The following is a 24681-nucleotide window of genomic DNA, read 5'->3' on the forward strand; positions in this document are numbered from 1 at the left end:
CCACTGATTGATTGACTGACTACTATACTATACAATTGACATTCAAAAATATTGTCTGACTATGTTTATAAATTTGGTTTTAGTGGAAGAAAATATTTATTTATACAGTCAAAATAACTGTAAATTTTTTAGTTTGCAATCAGAGTAGAAGAGGTTTGTTTAGGTCAGACAAAAAGTGACATATCTTACGAATTTTTTTATAAATAATTTATTTTATTATTTATTTTTATTTCATTTTTGTAAGTCAAGTGTTCATTCGAGTCTTACTGTAGAAAAATGACTTTTTAGTGAAACAAATTTTGAATTGGTTTCGCCTTTTTTGAATAAGTAGTATAGATCAATTTTAATCAGACAAGAGGACCTAGTTTCTGCTTCAGTAGTTAAATTCGACTTTAAATAGATTAATTGAGACTACTTTTCACTTCTTGTCTTTGTGGTTGAAGACGATTTTAGTCAGACAAGAGTAGTTTTCTCAATTTCTGGATCAGGAATACGTACAAGCAATTGCAGTCAGGCTTATTGTGACAATGTTTTAACTTTAGTATAAGTGAGTGAAAAAAGTTTTAAACAGACAAAATGATTTAGTTACAATTTTCCAGTTGTTGAAGACGAATTCAGTCAGACAAACTGTAAGTATAATTGATTTCTTATTTTGAGAGGTAGAAACAAATTTTAGTCAGACAATGCTTCTTCGTTGCTATCCTTTGTAATTTTAACAGCATGTGACTGTTACAGAAATCAATGTTAATTTTTTCGACCACTTTTCTCTTAAAATATTAAATAAATTAAGCTAGTTTTTTGTGAATAACTCTAAAATATAATAAAGAAGAGCAGTGATGTGCAAAAGTTTTAATAATTCTAAAATAAATTATAAAAAAATACTTTGAAATCGGAAAAGACGAGAAATTGATTGAAACTGATTTTGAGAACTGATAATTTTAAAGTTATTTTTTAATAAATAATTTTAAAAATATTAAAACTTTTTCACATCACTGCCCTTCTTTATGATATTTTAGAGTTATTCACAAAAAACTAGCTTAGTTTATTTAATATTTTAAGAGAAAAGTGGTCGAAAAAATTAACATTGAATTTTGTAGCAATCACATGCTGTTAAGGTGGGGAATCAGATTTTAATTTGAGATTATACTTACCGTAGAAATAATACTACGAAAGTTAATACAATTTCTTCATTATCGGCATTCAACGACTTGGGCATTTCATGAAATGCATTTTATATTTGGACGTATTGTGAAATTTTATTTAGTTTCACAAAATGCATAATTGGCTGTTGCACTTCATGAAATGTCCAAAAATATTGGACACATGGCGAAGTAAATATTTTTTTCACAATGTGCCTGCACTTCATGAAACGTCTAGGCATTTTATGAAGTGCGGTTTTTCACAATGTGGCTACGACATTAATACTTTACTGTACACATGTGTCGTTAGCATAGTAGTTAGAGCGTTAGTCTGTTAGTCCGTAGGTCGTAGGTTCGATTCCCCTCGTCAGCAATTTTGTTTATTTTCATAGGTTTGCGATATTTCTAGATTCCAATCGTCGTCCAATAGTCGAAGAAATGAATGACTTTCCTCCCTGTCGTCTGCTATCAGAAAGCGCCATTTTTGTGCATGTGGGATAAAAAAACTTAAACTTTGGAGAATAGTTGATTGTGCAACGAGTGGAGAACAAGGGCGATTTCTCGCGAGCTCGAAGTTTGCTGCGCAAGCGTAGCGCGCGCAGCAATCGAGCGAGCGAAAATCGCTGTTCTCCACAAGTTGCACATACTATTTTGTCCAACAACTGCAAAAAATTTTTTTTATAAATAATAAATTTAAACTATTAATTTTTCAAAATTTTAAGTTGACTTTACTCGTTATTTATTGAAATCAAAATATTACAATGATGTTATAGCAATAACTGAGAGTGAAACAAAATCTAATTTTGAAAAAAATTTTGAAAAAAATCTAAAAATAGAAAAAAAAATTTGAAAAAAAATTTTGGAAAAAAATTTTTCAAAAATGAATGTTTTGAAAGTGTTCCTAAAGATCCCCAGAGTGTCCTCAAAATTCTGTTCCTAAAATGTTCTAATTCTAATATAAAATAAAAAATCGATTAGTCAATTTCTCATTCCACCACCAGTGGGGAAATGACTTCATTTCTCCACTGGCCAAACCACCAGTGGGGAAATGTACTACATTCCTCCATTGGTGCCTAGCGTACAATAGTTCTATTTCCACGAAGGCGTTGGACAAATTAAATTATTTTTAAAAGTAATAAAATTCTTCACAGAAATTCAATTTTATGTTTAAAATTTCCAAAAAATTCTCGTCAAAATTTAAATTATCTTTATAAATAATAAAACTCTTGAAAAATTCTCAATTAGTTTAAAAAATTTTCCAAAAAAATTATTTAAAATTATTTTTAAAAAATTTAATAAAATTCTACGCAGACATTTAATTATTTTCACAAATAATAAAAAATTACAGGAATTCAATTATTTACAAATTTTTTATAAATTTCTTCACAATAATTCAATTATTTTCATAAATAATAAAATTCTTTTTAGGAATTCAATTATTTTCACAAATAATAAAACTTATCGCAGAATTTCAATTATTTTTAATACATTAGGGTCAAAATAAGTGAAACCGGCCACTTGAAAAATTTTTATCTCCAATTTTCAAGTTATCTATGATTTTTAGTAGATATATGAGTACACTTTTTCCCCCTAAAATATTTTTCAAAAAAAAAAATTATTTTTGAAGTAATCAGGTATTGAAGTTTTAGGTCATTTTATTTTCATTTTATTATTATTTTGAAACAAATAAAGATAATTAAGTAATTTTTTTTTTTAAATTAAAGCTTAAAGTCTATACTTTAAAGATGAAATAAAGCGATTGCTAAAAAATGAAAATTTATAATTGTTATTAACAATTCTTTTAAACAATTGCAAATTGAAGAATGTTCTCAATGTTTTTGAAAGATTAAATTACGATATATTGATGCGCAAAACTATAAGGATTCATTTAAAAAAAAGAAAAATGAGTAACTTCCAATATTATAGAAATTGTGTAGATTTTTCTGCCAAAATGCAGGCCAAAATCGATTTTTAATCTTAAAAATCCGCTTGAAAGCGTGAAGTTTCTAACAAAACAAAAGAAGATCTTATTTATTCGTTTGCAATTTTATCTTTTTCCAGGAACTTGAGTCAATTTTTGCTTGCATTTTGTCAGCAAAATCTACACAATTTCTATAATATTGGAAGTTACTCATTTTTCTTTTTTTTTAAATGAATCCTTATAGTTTTGCGCATCAATATATCGTAATTTAATCTTTCAAAAACATTGAGAACATTCTTCAATTTGCAATTGTTTAAAAGAATTGTTAATAACAATTATAAATTTTCATTTTTTAGCAATCGCTTTATTTCATCTTTAAAGTATAGACTTTAAGCTTTAATTTAAAAAAAAAATTACTTAATTATCTTTATTTGTTTCAAAGTAATAATAAAATGAAAATAAAATGACCTAAAACTTCAATACCTAATTACTTCAAAAATAAAATTTTTTTTTGAAAAATATTTTAGGGGGAAAAAGTGTACTCATATATCTACTAAAAATCATAGATAACTTGAAAATTGGAGATAAAAATTTTTCAAGTGGCCGGTTTCACTTATTTTGACCCATTAATATATATAAGAATTTCACCAAGTGATAAGTTCAATAATATTAAATATTTTTAATACAATTTTAATCAAATTTCTCGAAAAATGTACCTAACTATTCGTAAAAATTTTATTAAAATTCGTCGAAAGAATTTAATTATCTAAAAATTTGTTGATAAAATTTTTGATGAGAATTTAATTTCAAGAAACATTCAATTATTCAATAAATAAATTATTTATTATTGTATTTAAATAATTGAAATAATTGAAAAATATAATATAATATAAATAATAAATAATAAATAAATATATATATAATATAAATAATTGAATAATTGAAATAATAATAATTAAATAATTCTCGTAGAATTTTGTAATGAAAATTAAGTTAAAAATGAATTTTAGTTAAAATTTTAGATTATAATTGAATATTAAATGCGTTATAGCATGTATTTTCAGAAATAATTTAATTTTTTAAAGGTTTCAAATTAAAATCTTTGAAAATTTAAATTTCTCTAATTTTTAACTAACAATTTTGTAGAATTAATTTTTTTGACAAATTTTAATTGAATTTTTGTTATAAACTATTTGAAGTATTTATTTTCTAAATGTATTTAATTAAATAATTTCTGAATAATAGAAATTTCGTAAAATTGAATTGTAGACAAATATAGATTTGATAATAAGTCAAGGAAAAACAGAATTAAATTCTTGTGGCAATCCTGATTGGGTTTACAATTTTACATAAATTAATAACATACGCAATGACATCAAGTATTGAATTCAATACTTTTTTTTAAATTACGTAGGTACAATTTTTTTTAAATTAAAGTGCACATGTTTTTTCAATTTTCATCAAAATTTAATATTTATCTGATTAAAAATGCCTACTCTTAGATATATGATAATGCTGAATTTAAAATGCAATAAATTATTAATTTTAAAATTCATTATCATTTTCTCAAATAATTTCTGAATATTACCTATATAAATCGAGATAATTAATTAATATTCTACATTCTGATATAGATGTAAAAGGATGTATCTAATTATGTCTTTTCTGTATTATTGCATTATGTATAATATTATTATAATTGTTATTAGGTAACTTTAATGTATGAAATTAAATTTTGAAATTAAATTAAGTTTCATGTTTGATATATGAAAGGAGTTTATATAGTTTGTGAACGTATATAAAGCACACAAAGAGTCAGTAAAAGCAAACTAAAATTAACGATCAAGTATATTGAAGTAAACAATTCAACTCAGACATATATAGGTATATTTTATATTTCATTTTTAGCGTTATGATCTGAGCTCGTCCAACAAATCTCAGTACATGAGTAAAGTTTACAATGAACCATGTCTCTAATAAAAATAAAAAGATAATTTTTTTTTCCAATCAATTTAAAAGCAAAGTTCAACATTTGTTCTCGTAAATTTTTTTTCTTTATTGGTCATCTATTTTTTTTTTTTTTTTTTGAATTGTGTTTTTTCTCAAATATAAAACATCAGTTTTGTCTGTCGATATTTTTGGAAAAACATATAATTTTGTTTTTAATTTATATTTATGGAAACTTTTAATAAATTGTGAACTAGAAAGTCGTTTAATTAATCGTGAAAAGAGAAAATTCTGGCAAAATTATATATTCGATCATTGAATTCAGTTTTTGTGAAACTAAAAGAAAGAGGAAAATTTTTGTGGGTTTGAAGAAAAAAAGAGAGGGTTGTTTTAATGAAAAAAAATGTATTAACTAACTTAAGTTTTTTTTTAAACGCGACAATTGAATAGCGTTTTACGGTAAAGTACCTGAACTAGGTCTCCGTGATCGGCCCCGGCGGCAGTGAAGTTGAGGTGGCATAAAAATGGCAGTCGATCCTCCCTCGGTCGTCGAACTTCCACTTCATAGGTTCGACCCACGTCGCCGTATAAAGTTCGATTGCAAGCTGGAATGAGTAGTAATTAAATGAAACGGGAAAGTAATTAAATTAAAAAAATAAAACTAAAGCAACCTTCATTTTGCAGATCATTATTTCCAATCTTTTTTTTCTTTCTCTCTTTCTTCGCTTGTAAACTAAGTTTTCTTCAATATTCTTCATTCTCTAATTTTTACATTTGTAAAATAATTATTCTTTTAATTTAGTAGAACTAAATTTTAAAATCAAATTTATCATTTAGTAAATTTTAACTTTTCAGTAGAAAATCTATTAATATTCAAGTTGAAATTAACTTCAAAGTTAAAAATTCGATAATGAGAGATTATGTTTGCAGGTTTTCCACTCCATAAAAAAGTTCCAATAATTCTTTGTTCTAAAAGCCAAAAGTTCCAATAATTCTTTGTTCCAAAAACTAAAAGGTCCAACATTTTTTTTCAAATTCAATCTTCAAATTTAGAAAACTTTTTATGCTGCATTAAGAATTTTACGAGAAACAAAATGGCGTCTGACAAATAAAACAGCTGATCCACTTGAAATTTTATAGAATGTGAAAATTTAATTAATTTTAAAAATTTTAATAAAAATTTTTGAAAATTCAATTCTTTTCATCAACAATAAAATTCTTCGCAGAATTTAATTAATATTTACAATACAATTTTAATAAAATTCTTCGAAAAAAATTCAATAATTTTTAAAAACTCTTAATAAAATTCTATGCAAGACAATTATTTTCAAAAATCTTGATAAAATTTTTTTTAAATAATTGTATAATTTTTTTTAAAATAACTTTAATACAATATTCTTCAAAACAATTCAATTTTTTTAAAAATGTTTTTCTTTAATTCTTGGCAAAAGTTCAATCCTTTTTGATGATAAAATTCTTTGTAGTAATTCAATTTTTTTAAATAAAATTTTAACAAAAAATTTCTATAAAGAATTCAATTATTTCAAAAAATTTTCAATATAATTCTTGGATTATTCTTGAAAATTGAATCATTTTTCAAAAATTATTAGTATTATTAGAAATAAAATTTTACTTAACTTCTGAAAAAAATTAATTATTTGTTAAACAAATTTTCGTAGAATTTTTCGAAAAAAATTGATTTAGCGAAGAAGTTCAGTTTCAATTTTAGAAAATAATTAAATATTATAGAAGAGTTATAGTAGATATTTTTAGAAATAAACAATATTTAAATATGAGTTTTAAAACTGATTTGAAAAATTTCAAATGCTGTAGAAGTTAAATAATATTCAAATATTTATTTTGAAAAATTCTTAATTTATTATTTTCCTAAAAAATCATTAAACTTTTGAATAATTTTATTTAAAAATTCTAAAAAAAATTTGAATTTTGTAAGAATTAAAGTTGTAATTTTTAGAATTATAATTAATTTTCAAAAGCTTTTACAAAGAAATTATTTAAAAGTTCTATTCTTGTGGAAACATAAATAACAATATAAGTATTTAAATTATTTAAAAAAATTATTAAAGTTTTCAATCATTTAATTTAGGAATTCTAGGTTTTTGAAATGTTTCGATTGGCACTTGATTGATCGTTTTTTTCGTACTTTTCTTCTTTATCCAATATTTAGAGAAGAAACTTTGCTAATTAAAATAATTAGATAGACATTATTACCTATATTTTTTTTGTTTATACGCCACAAAAATAAGAGAACTCTCGAAATCTGAATTAGTTAAAAATAACTAATTGTTTGTAAAATCTTGGCTGATATTTTGCTTTGGCAATTAGTAAAAAATAACTGACTTTCTTTTTATTTTTCTCTATTTTACTTTTTTCACTCTATTAATTTATGTCTTAATTCGAATTTTTTACCTATCTTTTTGTTAAATTATTATAAAGTAATTACATAATAATTAGATTCTAGATTGTTTTTTAGTTTCAAGTACATAATAATTATGACATTATTTTCATATTTCTTTTATAATTAGAATTCTCCACTCTATCGGTCGAAATTCATTCAAAATAAATGTCGTGTTTTATAGGCGTGCGTGTCTAAAAAGCATGTTCATTTTATAATAATTTGTTTACGTTTTTTCACGATTTTATCAATTTTTTCTTCTCTTTTTTATATAAAAAAATAGTTCTTCATTTTAGAGAATGATTTAGAAAAAGAAATTTTCTTCTTGTAATAACTTTTTTCTGTTGGTTTTTTTTTTGTTTTTTTTTATAAGTGACACAAGAAAATCTTTAAAAAAAGTTTATAAAAAGAGTTTTTTTTAGTGTGAATATTGAGAAAAATCAAAATCGACCAAACGTTTAGACGTTCTTTATTTATGTTACCACAAGATTCGTACATTTTATATGGATTGTGTCTCAAGTTTGCCTCGAACAAGTTTTACTGCGGGAGTTAGTTTTACTGCCATGTAGAAAACTTACGACTATGTGAATATGACTAAAACTTTTCTCAAAGTAACAAAATCTATCCATGTTGACAGATTTTTATTAGAGTTCTGCTTTTGCAAACACAACTGACCTGAATTTATATTTTTACCCGCTTTTCCCATTGAAAAATTTTTCAAACGGGTAATACTTTTTTTTTAATTAAACAAAAATGGTCACTTTTTATAGTTTTCAAGAAAAGAAAAATTGTAATTTTGATTTTTGCGTCAGAAAACTGATTTTTTATCATAGTAATAAACATTTATTATATAATAAATATTACAGGCCTCGGACTCACCTCATACAACTATATTTAGCTACTATCTTTAGAAGTAAATTTACTAATGACACTTATTTCTTTAAAAAAGCCATTAATTGTACTATTTTTTAAACCAAGAATTTAAAATATCAATTTACTTAGTGAAGAAATTATTGTTAACGCACTCTAAAAAATCCGGAAGCCATAAAAATATAGAAAAAGGAAAGTAAATAATAAATTGAAATCCGTTTATATTAATGGTTAAACTCACAGACAATTAGTATAGGGTGTTATTTTAACATCAAAATGGATTAAGATAATCTGCAACGATTTACTCCATCAAAGAATTATTTTTTCTGAATTTTTTAAAAAATTAAAAAGTGATTTGTTTTTTATTTAGACACATTTTTTCATGAAAAAAATTAATCCAAAAATTTATTAATTTAATCTTTTTGACGTTAATTTAAGTAGCAACGCTTTTTAATTTCTCTTAGTTAACTGTGGCTGTCTGATTCAATGTTTGATTATTATAAATAATTAAAGAATTACGACAGAGTTGCCACAGGTCAGGGAATTCAGAGAAAAGTCAGGAACTATGAAATTACCACGAACTCTAATACAAAATTTAAATTTTTTTCCTTTTTTTGACAATAATTTCTTTTTATATAACTTAAGTCGTGAAAAACTATCATAAAATGATTACTTATCAACTATTTAATGAATATTAAATATATTATATATTTCAAAATTAATTGAATTTTAAAAGAGTTATGAATCATTGCAGAATTTCAATTATGTTCAAAATTTTTTTTAAATTCTCATCAAAAAAATTTCAATTATCTTTAAAAATAATAAAATTCTTCTCCGAAATTCAATAATTTCAAAAATTTTCCTCAATTCAAAGATTTTTAATAGCTAATATTTTAATAAAATTTTACAAAAATATTTAATTATTTTAATAATAAAAATTTCACAGGAATTCAATTATTTTCAATAATAATAAAATTCTTTTTAGGAATTCACTTATTTTCACAAATAATAAAACTCATATCAGAATTTCAATTATTTTTAATACAATTTTAGTCGAAACCCTTGAAACATTCTTAAAAATTTTATTAACATTCGTCGAAAGAATTCAATTATTTAAAAATTTAATGATAAAATTCTTTATAAGAATTCAATTTTAAGAAACATTGAATTATTCAATAAATTAATTATTTTTGTATTTAAATAATTGAATTCTTTGAAAATTTGAATATTTCATAATTTTAACTAATAATTTTGCAGAATTAACTTTTTTGAAAAAGTTTCATTGAATTTTTTTAAAATTATTTGAAGTTTTATTTTCTAATATATATATTTAATTGAAGAATTTCCATGGAAAATTTCTTAAAATTGAATTGTAAACAAATGGAATTAAAAAATCTGAAAGAACTTTTTTGAAAATTATTAACAATAATTGATTTAAAGAAGAATTTTAGTCAAAAATTCTAGAAAATAATAAATGAATTAAAATGATGAAAATAATTTTTAAGAAGTTACAGTAATAATATTCTTATAATATAAAATAATGATTTTATCACTAGGCCATCTTTATAATTAATGAGGAAATGGATCACTTTGAGTCTTGGACTCGGAGTGATCGATTTCCCGATGTTTTATAATAATATTCTTACAAGTTGTTGTATTTCAGAAAAGTTGAAATTTGAAATTTTTGAAAATTCTAATTTCAATGCAAAAATTAATAATGATTAAATATTTATTTAAGAAAGAAGTTATTGATGTTTTCGAGTAATTTTACAATTAAAGAAATTCGTAAATAAATGTAAATGAACATTTATTTTGAGTATCTAATAATTTTTAGAGTGAATCAGAATATTCTTTAGGGTCAGGGAAAAAGTCAAAATTTTATCTGGAAATCAGTGAAAAGCCAGGGAAATACAAAATTATATTTTTGTAGCAACCCTGCACGAACATCTTGAGATTCAATATGGAGATGCTACTCTCTATCTGCGAACGCCAAGATCACCGCTAGATGGCAGTTGAGTTGTTAAAATTAGTTTCAATGCCACCTAGCGATGACCTTGGCGTTCTCAAGTGGAGAAATTCGTTTTGTCCCTCAAAAACATTTTATAATTAATAAAATGCAAAATATGTTATTGTGGGAATAATTTAAATTGTGTTTTTACTGCACATTTATAACACTTATTATTCAAATACAATTATTTGTGAATAAATAAGGTGCGACTATTTGCAACTATTACGAACATTTTATGACACTTTTGATACTATTTTTATTTCTAAATTCAGTCCGAGGCCGGATATTGTATATTATTAATAAATATTTTTTAAGAGTAAATATTTATTGTTATAAGATATTTATTAGAATAAATATTTATTTATAAATCTGGAAATAAATATTTTATAATAATAAATATTTTTTGAATTATATTTGGTGTGAAACTTACGGGTACAGTATCTCGGTTCATCAGATTTGTCGCCGCAATCATCCTCGCCGTCACAAAATTTGTCCTGCGAAATACAGTGGCCAGTGTTGCAGAGGAACTCTGATAATCTGCAACCGGAGGATGGTGCCGTTGTGGTGAATGGACCAACAGAAGAGGTTGCGGAGCGGACAAATACGGAGAAGCCGGGATAACCGGAAAAGTCGGAATACCCGGGAATGTCGGGAAAACTAGCGGACGAAGCCGAGGCCCCGACAGAGGCCGCGATCGCGGCTGCGATCAGCAACCGCCGCCAGACCAACATGCCCCCTCACCCTGTAACAATCATTACATTAATTATTGTTATTGTTTATCTTTCCATCAATATGTACAAATTTTGGGTGAATATTATTCAAAAGTCAATCGCAACGGATATTTCATTTTTTTATTGAAAAATCGTAGTATGAATTTCTTCTTCTTCTTCTTCTTCTTCTTATTATTATTAGCATAAATAATATTAACAAACTTAACTAAGTAATTATTACTATTTATTATTTTCACTGTTAACTCGAAAGTATCAAATTCTAACGAATTGATATTAAAAAGTAAATTACACAAAACTTTGTTAAAAAATATTAATAAAACTTCTCGAAATAATTCAATTATTTTTCGAAATTTCAATAGAATTCTTCGCAGAATTTCATTATTTGCACAAATGTTGATAAAATTCCATTTAAGAATTCAATTATTTTTCATAAACTTTCAATTGAATTCCATAAAAGAATTTTATTATTTTTAAAAACCTTACTAATTCTTGGAAACAAATTCAATTAACAATTACTTTCGAAAATTTGATAAAATTATTTATACCTAAGAAATAAAATATTTTCAAAAACTTTACTAACATTCTTCGTAATAGTTGAATTATTTTTAACAAATTTTAACAAAAACTCAATTATTTTCTTAAATATAATAAAATTCTTTGCATAAATTCAAATATTTTCAAAAATTTGTATAAAAATTTTTGATTAATTCATTTTTTATACAAGTTTAATCAAATTTATCAAAAAATTTAATTATTTTTGATACAATTTTAGTTATATATCCCGAAAGAATTTAATTTTTTTTTTTAATTTTCATAAAGTGTTCTTCGAAACAAATGATCTACATATATGTTTTTAACGATAAAATGGAAGAAATATTTGATATTAAAAATATTTTCATAAATTACTGATTACAATAAAAATTTCATTCAGAACTTTTAGGGCATCAAAACGATTCAATGATTTAAAAAATATTTTTAATAAAGTTTCGCAATGAAATAATTTTAATTGAATTCCTTAAAAGAATCGGATTATTTTCAATACAATTTTAACAAAACATTCCTCGAAAGTATTTAATTATATTTTGTAAAATTTTTATAAAATTCTTCAAAAGAATTTTAAAATTTTGTTTAAATACTTGACAAGAGTTCAATTATTTTCATGAAATAATAAAAATTATCGCAGTCATTCAGTTATTTTTAAAACAATCTTAATAAAATTTCTCAAAAAAATTCAATTATTTTCAAAAATTTTAATAAAATTCTTTATAATAATTCAATTATTTTTAGTACAATTTTAATTAAATATTACTCAAAAGAATTGAATTATTATGCAAATTCTTTGCAAAAATTGAATTATTTTATATTTAAAATTATAAAAGTTAAAGAAATTGTAATTTTTTAACGAAAATGTTATTTTTAGCAATAATTGAAAAAAATCACTTATTAAAACAAAATTATGAAAAATAAAATAATTTCTAAATTTTTTTTTCAAAAATAGTATGACAAAACTTATTCTCTAAATCTAAATTAGTATAGAAATAATATGATTACATTTGTTAGTAGTGGACATACCTTACCAGGTTGAAGTCCACAATGTTTATATCAACGAAAAAAGTTTTTCAATAAGTGTTAATTAGTAGAAAAAAAAGGAAAAAGCAACAATACTGCCACAAAAATTTATTAAAAAAGTAGAGTATTTTCATCGTGTGAACAGGGAAAAAAGTAAAAATCCTGCCAAATTAAAATGAGGGGAAAAGTCAGAATAAAAACTAAAATAAAATTTTTACGAATATAAATTAACTACTATTAAATTTCTTTCTAATTGACTTTCACAAAAGCCATATTGCCTACTAAATAAAGGCGAAATCTAGGCTAAAAAAATTTAATAAAACAATTTTTTTTTATTGTTACGTTTCCTGTCGTAACAAATAAATCATTATGGTACGTTCTGATAATTCTCTGGTGCTGAATACAATGAAAAAAAGGCAATAAAATTTATTCGATATTTATGAGTAGGAGGAGATTTTTTTTTCCTTTTTTATTTTTTATTGATTCGGGAGAAAATTGTGATTTTCTGTATGGCTTATGTGGCATTGTCGCACCTTAATTAATATTCTCGTTTTTATCGCGTTCTATTTATATCATCAATACCACATATATATTCGATCAATAACACTCTAAAACCGTCGATCAATTGTAATTTATACGCGAATTTAAAAACAACACTTTCAAATTTATAATGATTCCTGGTACTCAATTTTAGTATTGACAAAATCTAGGTCTTTATTTTTAGTTCTTTATTTTTTTTTGCTTTTATTTTTAATAACTTTTTCTGCTTTCAAATAGGATTGAATCTTGAAAAAATTATAATAATAATAATAATATAATATTATTAATGACGAGGATAATAATAATAATATATAATAATCATAATCATAATAATAAATAAATAATAAGAATCATAGTAATAAAAAAATAATAATATTATTATTACTATTATTGCAGTTATTATTATGATAATTATTATTAGCATTGTTATTACTATATTAATATTAATGTTACTATAATTATATTATTTTTTTTAATTTTATATTTTTTATATAAAAATTAAACTAATTGAATTAAAAAGTGAATAAATTCGAAAAGTGTAATAAGTCAGTTGAAAGCAGAATTTTTTTTTGTAAATCGATTCGAAAATGTGTCAGTGGCATGAACATGATATATAATGCGCTTTAAAAAAAGAATATCTAAATTGCTTACATGACTTTTAGTGTATGTTGAAATTCTAAAAATTTTTTTCCCGCTCATCGTTGAGTTTAACGATGTACTTGTAGAAAAATTTATTCACTAAAAAGATGTTTATGCTGCTAAGGGAACAAAAAGGAAAAAATGAAAAGAGTAGAAAAAAATGGGCTAGTGAAAAAGATTTAAGCCTCGCTTATAAAACGATGGGGGGTTAAAAGAATAAGAGAAAAAAAAGATTATACTCAAGAATAGTGCAGTGTTAGTTACTAAGCAAATTTATGTTATGGAGTAAAAAGAAGGAGTAGGGGAATGTAGTCAAGGTTGGTCTACTGTCTAGGTAGGCCATCGCGATTTTTTGGACAAGTTCACTAGCGCCACCTACACGCATGCTTGTCGAAGCTTATCTTAGTGTAACCTAACTTTTTGTTCAATTACATTTTCGGAGGATCGAAAATTGTGTTTTCTGTGACGTCGGTACAAAAAAAGCTCAAAAAAAGTTTTGTGCATAATGTGAAAAACCATTAATAAAAGATAAAAAACAAATTGAATCGTCAAGGCAAGTATGCAGAAAATTTGTGGGACTCATGGTTGAAAGGAAAACAAAGTAAAAAATCGAATCCCGAAACGTATTTCTTTATGGTTACAACAATTCGGTAATGTTACTTACTGTCAAGGTCGGCCACTATGTGTTTAAAATGCGCAAAGTTGAGGACGAGCTACTTCATTTGCAAAAACTGCAATTCTGTATAACTCATAATATAATTGATCATCTTATTAATATTTTTATTTAATTTTATTAATATTTTAGTGCAGAATTTTTTTTTATTTATATTTATTTTTTTATATTGTTTATTGTTATTATTTTGTTATTTTATTAAGTTACAAACTGTAAACAATAAAGAATCAATATTCCGTAACTCCAAACATGTTATTTTATTTTTTAACGATTAATGCCCTTTGAATTTTAAACATGGCCGACCTTGACTGTAATGGCCAACCTCGACTACAAATTTTTTTTTTTTTTAAATCTTTATAACTTTTTCATTTTAAAACCAATCAATTTACTTTGTACAGAAAAGATGTTCCTATTAAACAGGACTTTCCAACCATATACTTCAATTGTCCAAATTCATTTTTAAAAAAAAGTTATAAACAAAAGTCAAAAAGGTGGCCGACCTAGACTATGTTCCCCTACGCTTATTACTTGAAATAATAGTCTAACTTTTTAATTCTTTTTTAATTTTTTTTTTATTATTATTTTTTTAATCAATTTTTTTCTGCTAATTGTATTTAACGACTGGTAGACTGCTTGTAAAGTATACTAAGCTAACTTGGTAACATTCTATTAGAATTATATGCGGTATTTTATATTTTTCTGTTTCTACTATTTATTTTTCTATTCCATTTCGCTTTCTTTTCTGGCTTTATTTTCGATTCTATATTTTTTATTTTTCTACTTCTACATTTTTCATGTCTTTTTTTCTTTTTGTGCTTTTATGTTTCTTTTTCTATTTTTCAATTTTTTATTTTAATTTTAATTTTTTTCCCCTTTTTTTGTTTTTATTTTTTACTTTTATTTTTGTTTTAGAAAAATTCACTTCTAAACTAATTAAACAATTATTCAATAATTATTTTTAACACAATTTTTAATTTTCTTCGAAACAATATTGTATAAGAAAATTCTTCTTGATAAAACTTTTTTGATGGAGTTCAATTATTTAAAAAAAATGTTGATAAAATTTTTTATAAGAATTGTATAATTTTTTTAAAAATAACTGTAATACAGTGAGTTCTCGCGAGTCGTTCAACTCACGAGTCGTTCAAACTCGCCAGTCGTTCAACAGCTGATCAGTGTCCGATTCACAAGTCGTTCAATTTCTAGCATGCGCGCGCCGGTGCTCAGTGCTGTGTAATTTAAACGGACCAAAGTCATTGAATATTGTGTCTTTCGGGGCGATAAATATGTTTCACACATCCCTGAAATCGCCTTGGAGGCGTGGCTTATGCGTTGAACGACTCGTGAGTTTTATGATCTTGAAAATTTTCGAGAATTGAACGACTCGCGAGAACTCACTGTACAATATTCTTCAAAACAATTCAATAATTTTAATTTTAAATTTCGAAAATTTTAATAAAATTCCTTGAAAGAGTTCAATTCTTTTCAGAAATTTTAATAAATTTACTATATGAAATTTCTCAAAATTAATTTTTTAATTTTACATATATATAACTTCAAACAGCAAGCAGACTACTGGAATGTAACGATTATTAATATAGATAATCTTCATAAAAAAATTCATGGGGAGTTCAGTTATTATAAAAAAAGATAATTTCTATGGAGCAAAAGTTTATTTAAAAACTTAGAGAATGTCCATTATAAAATATCTTATTTTCTGAAATATTCCTTATAAATATTAACGTATTTAATATTTATAATAATCGATTATTTAAATATGCGTTTGAAAGCTCTTGTGTATATATATAAGATAACATTCGCGTCGCAACTAATTTCGCGGCGAATTATTAAGCAAAGCGGAAGTGAATACCGGAGGTTTTAGGCAGCCACGTGGAAAAGAGCAAAGTTCCTCAAGTTGCTGATTAAAGTTTCGCAGGCTATATGCTTGTCAGCAAGAAGTATAGTTGAATAGTTTAAGTGAATTTTCAACAACATAACATTTCAGAAGGAAACGAAATTTTTTTAACGAAAGAAGAAAGAAAAGTAATCAATAGGCGTTGCTGTAGAAGACGGACCATAAGTATATCGTATTGTCATATAGACTTGAAGAAAATATGTACTCAAACAATTTCTAGTATATTTGCGATTACATACTTTTCAACTACTCTCAATAATTCAATAAGTCTTTAACTGAATTTAAAAAGTTGTATTAACTTTTAAATACCAAAAAATTATGCAATCAGATGTTTTACTTGTTTTTGTAAATTAACTAGTGTTTTTAGTCAACTGAATTATTATTTTTTAACTACATCAGAAATAGTAAAATCAACTATATACACAAATATTGTTAGTACAGTGAGTTCTCGCGAGTCGTTCAATTCTCGAAAATTTTCAAGATCATAAAACTCACGAGTCGTTCAACGCATAAGCCACGCCTCCAAGGCGATTTCAGGGATGTGTGAAACATATTTATCGCCCCGAAAGACACAATATTCAATGACTTTGGTCCGTTTAAATTACACAGCACTGAGCACCGGCGCGCGCATGCTAGAAATTGAACGACTTGTGAATCGGACACTGATCAGCTGTTAAACGACTGGCGAGTTTGAACGACTCGTGAGTTGAACGACTCGCGAGAACTCACTGTATAACTAAAAAAAGTAATTAATTTAAATACTTTCCCCTCCACTACATATGTAATGGTAGTTGAATTTTTTTAATAAATCTTTTTCAGTGCGAATGATAGAAAAGCACGAATTATGAAAATAGAAGCAGAAAAATAAAAACAAAAGAAGAAAAACGTGAAATAGAAAAATGAAAAATAGAAGTAGGTAAAAGAAATAAAAGAAGAAATAGAAAAATAAAAAATAGAAGTTTAAAAGTTAAAAATAGAAACAGAAAATTGAAAAAAGCAGAAAAAAAGCAGAAAAAGAAATACTAAAATGAAAAATAGAAGTAATAAAAAAGTAATAAAAAAAAATTAAAGAAGAATTAAAAAGTCAGACTATTATAGAGAAAATTAAAATTCTTTCGAGGAATATTTTAATAAAAATTATATTAAAAATAATTGAATAATAGTTTAATTAGTTTAGAAGTGAATTTTTCTAAATTTTGAATTTGAAATCATTCAAAAATTAAAATTGATGTTCGAAAATAAAAAAATTTTGAAATTTACATAATTATGAATTTTAAAATTACAATTTTTGATTGAGAAGTATAAAAAATATATTTATTTATTTATTTATTTAGAGAATATACAGGCTAGTATATTCCAATATATATTATATAATATATAATTCAATTATATTTTCCGAATTTTCTATGCGAATTTTTCAAAAATACAAATATATTTGAAAATAATTTTTAAAAGAAAACAAATAAAATTCATTTTAAAATATAAAATTTATGTCAATGAAATTTGACAAATTTTTTAAATGTTTCAATAATTTTATTAAATTAGGATTTTCGGAAATGCAATTATTTATAAAAATTTTTAATGGCATTTTTTTAAGAAACAAATTTTTTCAGAATTTTTAATTTAAATTTTTAATTTTTTTATTTTAAATTCAAGTATATCTTCAAAAAATTTTAATTACTATTTTCAAAAACCTAATTTATTATTTAGAATAATTAGTTAAAATTCTTTTTTAAAATAACTCTTATTATTAGAATTCAAGTGTCGAGAATTATTTTTTTAGAATTTTTGAATAAAATTATTCAAAACTTTAAGAATTTTTATAGAAAAATAATGTAATTAATAATTTTCTTAAATAAAAATTTTAATATTTTAATACTTTTACTTCCCTTAAATTTTCAAAAAATTTAATTATTTAAGAAACTTTTAAAATTTAATTTTAAAGATGGAAAAGTTAAGTTCTTTATTATAAAATTTTACAAAATTTCAAATTGTTTCATTTTTTAAAAATTATTTTCGGGAATTCAAGTATATTTTGAAAAAAATTTAATTACTAATTACTAATTAAATTTTCCAAAATTTCAATCATTTTTGTAAAATAAATATTTAAATACTTATTATTCTTTATTTATTTAAAATTTCAAATTACTTTCAATGTAAAACCATTTGAAAAATTTTTTATGAAAATTCGAACTACAAGTCTTTCAAAATTCAATTATTTTTTAGAATTTTTGAATAATATTATTCAAAACTTTTAGTTTTTAAGGAAGCTAACAAATTAATAATTTGTTTTATTTAAAAACTTGTTGAAATTTAATTATTTCTAATTTCTATAAAGAATCCTATTTTAACACTTTTAATTATTTTCTAAAGTTTTCACTAAAATTTTTTTTAAAATAAATTCTTATTAAAATTCAACTACGAGAATTAAATTATTTAAATATATTAATTAATTCATAAATAATTAATTATTTTTAATAATTGCAACTGTACCTCTAGTCTTTCATGAGTTTTTGAAATTGCAGTTAAATTTTCTTTCTCCACTTATTTTATTATTTACAAACAAACTGTCAATCTCTTAACATAAAAATTTGAACTATTAAACAATACATTTAAATAAATCAGCACTAACTACAGGTGAGGACAAATTATGTCGATTGTTAAAATATATAATTCGATGGCTCCTAAATGAAAACACATTATTCGCGAGAGAAATTATAAAACACGTAACTCACGAAAAAAATAGAAAAAGCGTTATTCATCTTAAATATTTTTTAGGCTAATTTTTTAAAAATTTTGTCATTTATTTTCAGCCAATATAAAATGCCAAATAAAGAATTTTTATTATTAATTTATAGTTAATTTAGGTTTAATAAAACAATCCCGTGTAGAAATTTCCCCATTTGTCCCTATCTCTAGTAGGGACCTCGCTAGATTCTGACTAGAATCTCTAGTCTAGAAAAACTAGTCGGGCTTCAATCAAATTCTAGTTAGATAATTCAGACTGGAAAAAACTCACTAGGACCTTATCGATTTCAAACTAGACAAACTAGTGTACAAGTATGACATACATAAATTATCTTTCTATAGATATAAATAATTCAGATTAATAGATAGAAAAACTTAATAGCAATATTTATTAAAAAATTTTGCATATTATTTAATTATTTAATTTTTTAACATTTTTTAAACAAAATTTTAAATATTGTAGAATATTTTTACAAAAAATTCCAATAAAGCAATTTTATTAAATAAAAATCTTTTATTTAATATGTAAATTAAAAGAATAAAACATAAATAAATATTAATTATGTGGGTATAACTAATTTTTATTACCTAAATATTGTAATATTATTCGTAAAAATAATTTTTTTTTAAAAAGATATGTATGTGCAATTATACTTTAAAATGTTTTTCACAATTAATGCAAGTATTTAATAATAATTAAAAAGATGCTATAATATTATAATTACAATAATAAATTGAATAATATAATTATAATAATTAGGGTAAATGCACTAGTAGTCGGACACTTAAGGATACAATCTTAAATTATGCTTTTTTTCTTGAAATAGAAAATATCTACTGTGTTTATAAGCACATTATTAATTAAAGGAGTTCTTCAGGATTAAAAATCATATAAATTTGTTACAAATAGTTGAGTATTTAATAAAATATTAACATTTTAATAAAAAATTACGAATGCTTGAGTAGTCGGACACTTTTTCCCCTTGTTTCTATAGTCGGACATCTGTCAGATATTTAGAATTTATAAAGTAAAAAAGATAATTTTTTAATTGCTATCTGCTGGAAAATGGAATTAAAGCATATTAGAAGTTATTAATATAATATTTAAACCCTATAAGTTTTAATATTTATGATTAATTGTCAACAAAACTTTGTGCTACTCATTGCGCTACTCGAAAATGGTTGTATCTATAGTCGGACACCACGATTTTTAAAATATTAAATAAAATATTTCTTGTTTAATTATTTTCGAAAATAACACTATTTTAATAAAATATAAACTTCACACATTCGTCTAGTATACTTTTTAAAGTAATTATCACAATGCATTATTATTTATTTGACAAAAAACACGAAAGTGTCCGACTACTAGTACTGTCCGACTATACCCGCACTTACCCTATAGTAAATATAAAAAGCACTGCAATTAGTAATGTTTAATTTTTCAATAATGTCATAATTAATTATTATTAACTATCATTAGGAATGCAGAGTTAAATAAGAGTGATGAATAATAACTCCCTAAAATTCAAAATATTATGAATTAATTATATCTATAACGTTATTGAAAAATTAAACATAACTAATTTATTACATTACTTTTTATATTTTTATATTTACTATAATTGTTTTAATAAATAATAATAATAATAATAATAAATAATATATTACAATATTTAGTTAATAAAAATTAATTATATCCACATAATTAATATTTATTTATGGTTTATTCTTTTTTAATTTACTTAATAAATAAAAGATTTTGTTTAAATAATTAAAAAATTAAGTAATCAAATAATATGCAAACTTTTTTAATAAATAATGCTTGTAAGAATCATCTAACTAGAATTAGATTGGAACCCGACTAGTTTTTCTCGACTAGAGATTCTAGTCAGAATCTAGCGAGAGCCCTACTAGAGATAGGGACAAATGGCGGAATTTCCAAACGGGATGTACTTTAAGCGGAAGTCCATCCAACCTATCATGGCCGAGAGGTATGTGTATCCGTCTGGTGTCCCCAAGGTCCAAGGTTCGAACCCTCATAGGCACGAGATTTTTCGTGTGCAACAATCATTAATAATGTTAATATGAATGGAGAATTCAATTATAAATAAGTTAAGTTGAAAAATAATAATTTTTAAAACCGGTAGAAGTGAACTAGAACTTCTAGTCGGGGCCCTATCAACTAGAGCGTGACAAAATCGACTAGAACCCCACCAATTTCTCTAGTTGGAGCCCTTTTTCAAATGGGGTAAACTGGTGAGGTCCCCACTAGAACCCGACCACCATTTCTACACGTATTTTATTAACTTAAATTTTTGCAATTTGTTTACACTTTAAAAATAATAAATATTAAAATTGTAACATAGCCTTAAAAATAATGTTTTCATTTAGGAGCCATCTAATTGTCACTTAATAAGCTTGCTTAGAATAAATTCGTATAAAAAATATTTGGAAATAAATTTTGTTTCGATGAATAAGGAATTTGATAAAAAAAGTTTTAAAGAAAGGAAAAGCAATGCATATACTTTTGCGTTTAGTGTTGGTGTACATGTTTGTTAGTAGATGGAATTTATCTATTTTAAGAGTCCTGCATGCATCAAGGGTACCTGGATATATTGTACATAGACACTAAACTTGCGAAACGTGTACGAGTATGAAACTGGAGAACGTTTGTCTACTCGTTTGATAAGCGTGCTAGTAACATTCTAGTTATATGAGACACTTGCGTGTGTATAAATACATTTTGCTGTGTGTTTGTGATAACACTATATATAAATATGTGCGTATTCATATATTTAATGGGTTTATATTGTTACATCTAAATGTTACATAAATGCTGAACAACCACAACCTACATATGTCATTTCTTTGTTAATGGAAATATTCAAAGAAGAATTATTATTGTGTTTATATTGAATACATAATGGAAAATACTGACATGTGTGGATGTTTGATATTGGTTTTTTTTTCTTTCTTTTTTTGCAGAAAACTGATGCGAACAATACTTTATAAATTAATTATTACATTCCTTTTAAATCTGTTCTCTTTTAAAATGTTATGCATTATAATATGTCCATTGTGTAAAATATTATGAAAAATTATAAACAGGTTTCTATATTCCTGATTTGTGTTTTTATATTTTAATTTCCTCTCCTCGCGAAAAAGAATTTTTTTATTTATTTCCTATTGAGTGAAATGTTTAAATGAATCTATAGAACTATATAATATTGTTTTACAGTAGAAATATTAATTATTAACAAAGTTCATTTCGTGAATTCAACTCAATTAATTAGATTGTGAATTCAAATTATTTTTTAATTCTATATATAGGTAGTAACAGGACTTTTGAAATTATCAAACTATTCAAATTTTAAATTCAATATTTAAATACAAACTTTTGTTCATTTAGAACGTTGCAAATTTTAGGGAAATTGAAATTAAAAGTAATAGCACAAAATTAATATTCGGGAATATTTATTCAGGTTTAAATAAAGGAAATATTTTTGCGATATATAAATGAAAAATTTCCAAGTTCTGTAAAAAGAGAAATAAATTAATTTCGTTGATTTGAATATGAAAAAATAAAATAAAATATGTCTCCTCACGATATTGCATCTACCATTTTGAATTTTGATAATCTGATTTCGGATTTGTAATCAGTGAACCTACAAACCCCTTAAAGTGCAAATGTCCGTAAAATTAGTTTGATCAAATATATACATCTATGCCCCAAAGGGTTAAAATTTATTGATTACAACAAGTGTTTACTACAATTGTTCATTATATTAAAAAAAAATCTAATGCAAAACATTGACATTAAAAACAAATAAATACAAATAATAATTAAATTTTAATAAATGCTTGTAAATTAAAATTAAATACATATAAATATTCACAGTCAGAAAATAACAAAATTATAAAGTACGAAAGTATTTATTTTCTGTATACTCTAATTACTTTTTCAGACTTTAACAATTAATAATATATTATTTTTTCAGACAAAGACGAATTGAAATTCAAAAACACAAATAGCAACATCTACGAACTCCTTGAATATTAAAATGCAGCATAAAAGATTGATAATCAATTTCCTGTCTGTCGGTGAGTGTTTTGAAAATTTATTATCATGTCCCTCAAACAGTGAAATTTCTCTTACTGCAAAGTTTAAATATTCAAAATTTTACTTGTTTCGTGAGAGGTTAACAAAATTGTTTTATAAAAATTGATATAAAGTTCTATCGATTGGTCTTAAATACTTATGTATGTCAGTATATGAAATGTGTAAAAGAACGAGAGTAAACTTCTTATTCCGTCAGTCAAAAAGCGCGCTGGCATATTTCAATTATTTTAGCTACCTCGTTTTCCTGACTATAATAGCACAAGTTCCGTACACTTTTCTCAGAATACGATATTCATGATACTTGCGACACCCGAAATAACGAGAATTATCGATTCGCAGACGGCGCGCTGCTCTCATCGCGTATTTGATTCACCCTCTGCAATTACACAGATGCACTTCTCTCTTTTATATATACATATCATTTTAATTATTATTATTATTATTATTATTATATATGTATATGTATGTTCCATTCCATATTAAAATTAAACTTTTTGGAGCACCAATTTAAATTAAACTTGGTAGTATTATAATACTTATTTGTATGAATAAAGTTCAAGAGAATTCATTTTTTGAGCCAAAATTATATTTTGTAATTTTAATAAAATTTTTTGCAAAATTAAATTATTTTCAAAAATACCAATATCCATCATAAGAATTCAATTATTTTTAAAAGTAATAAAATTAATTGCAGAAATTCAATTATTTTCAAAATTCTCTTAAAAATTCTCGTCAAGATTTCAATTGTCTTTATAATTTGCAAAATTATTTACCAAAATTCAATTATTTTCCAAATTTTTAACAAAATTCTTCGCAAATTTTAAATTACCTATTATCTCAAAATTTTTCCCTATTCAATGATTTTCAATTACTGCCTATTAATAAAAATTTTTAATAAAATTCTACGCAAACGTTTAATTATTGTCATAAATAATAAAAAATTCACAGGAAATCAATTATTTACAATTTTTTTTATAAATTTCTTCGCAATAATTCAATTATATTCATAAATAATAAAAATCTTATTAGAAATACAAAAATAAATAATTTATTGAATACACTGTAAAAAATTTAGGGAGTTAACGGACTCGGGAGTTGGGAGTTAAATTTTTCGAGTTAAAAATCAACTCCAAAAGAGAGTTAATTTCTAACTCCCTTCATTCAACACCCGCGCGAGTTATTTTTTCCATGGGGAGTTAGCATTTGGGTGTTAAATTTTAACTCTCTTTATTTAACTCCCCTGGCATTAACACTCCAATGGGTGCGACTTTTATAGACTCCCCTGGGGAGTTAAAATTTAACTCCCTTTTTTTACAGTGTAATTGAATGTTTCTCAAAATACTAAAATTATTATAAAGAATTTTATCAACAAATTTTTAAATAATTGGATTCTTTCGACGAATTTTAATAAAAATTCGTAATGAATTTTAATAAAATTTTTA

At 23.9% G+C, this 24681-nt stretch overlaps 1 protein-coding gene and 1 long non-coding RNA gene across 2 annotated transcripts in view; one reads left to right on the top strand and one right to left on the bottom strand.

Annotated features, from left to right (window-relative positions):
* LOC122513084 overlaps nt 1-11032 on the bottom strand; it is a 51186-nt gene extending 40154 nt beyond the window's left edge. The window contains exons 1-2 of the mRNA XM_043629323.1: nt 10732-11032; nt 5476-5612 (exon numbers count right to left, since the gene is read on the bottom strand). Coding sequence (XP_043485258.1) covers nt 5476-5612; nt 10732-11032 — 438 coding nt within the window. The remainder of the gene's footprint in view (nt 1-5475; nt 5613-10731) is intronic.
* Nucleotides 1-24681, top strand: part of LOC122513085 — a 162466-nt gene that overhangs the window by 47045 nt on the left and 90740 nt on the right. Inside the window, exon 2 of the long non-coding RNA XR_006302683.1 lies at nt 23118-23220. This is a non-coding gene — a long non-coding RNA (uncharacterized LOC122513085). The remainder of the gene's footprint in view (nt 1-23117; nt 23221-24681) is intronic.

This window comes from Leptopilina heterotoma, unplaced genomic scaffold (genome assembly GCF_015476425.1).
Source record: "Leptopilina heterotoma isolate Lh14 unplaced genomic scaffold, ASM1547642v1 Lhet_134, whole genome shotgun sequence".
Classification (NCBI taxonomy): Eukaryota; Metazoa; Arthropoda; class Insecta; order Hymenoptera; family Figitidae; genus Leptopilina; species Leptopilina heterotoma.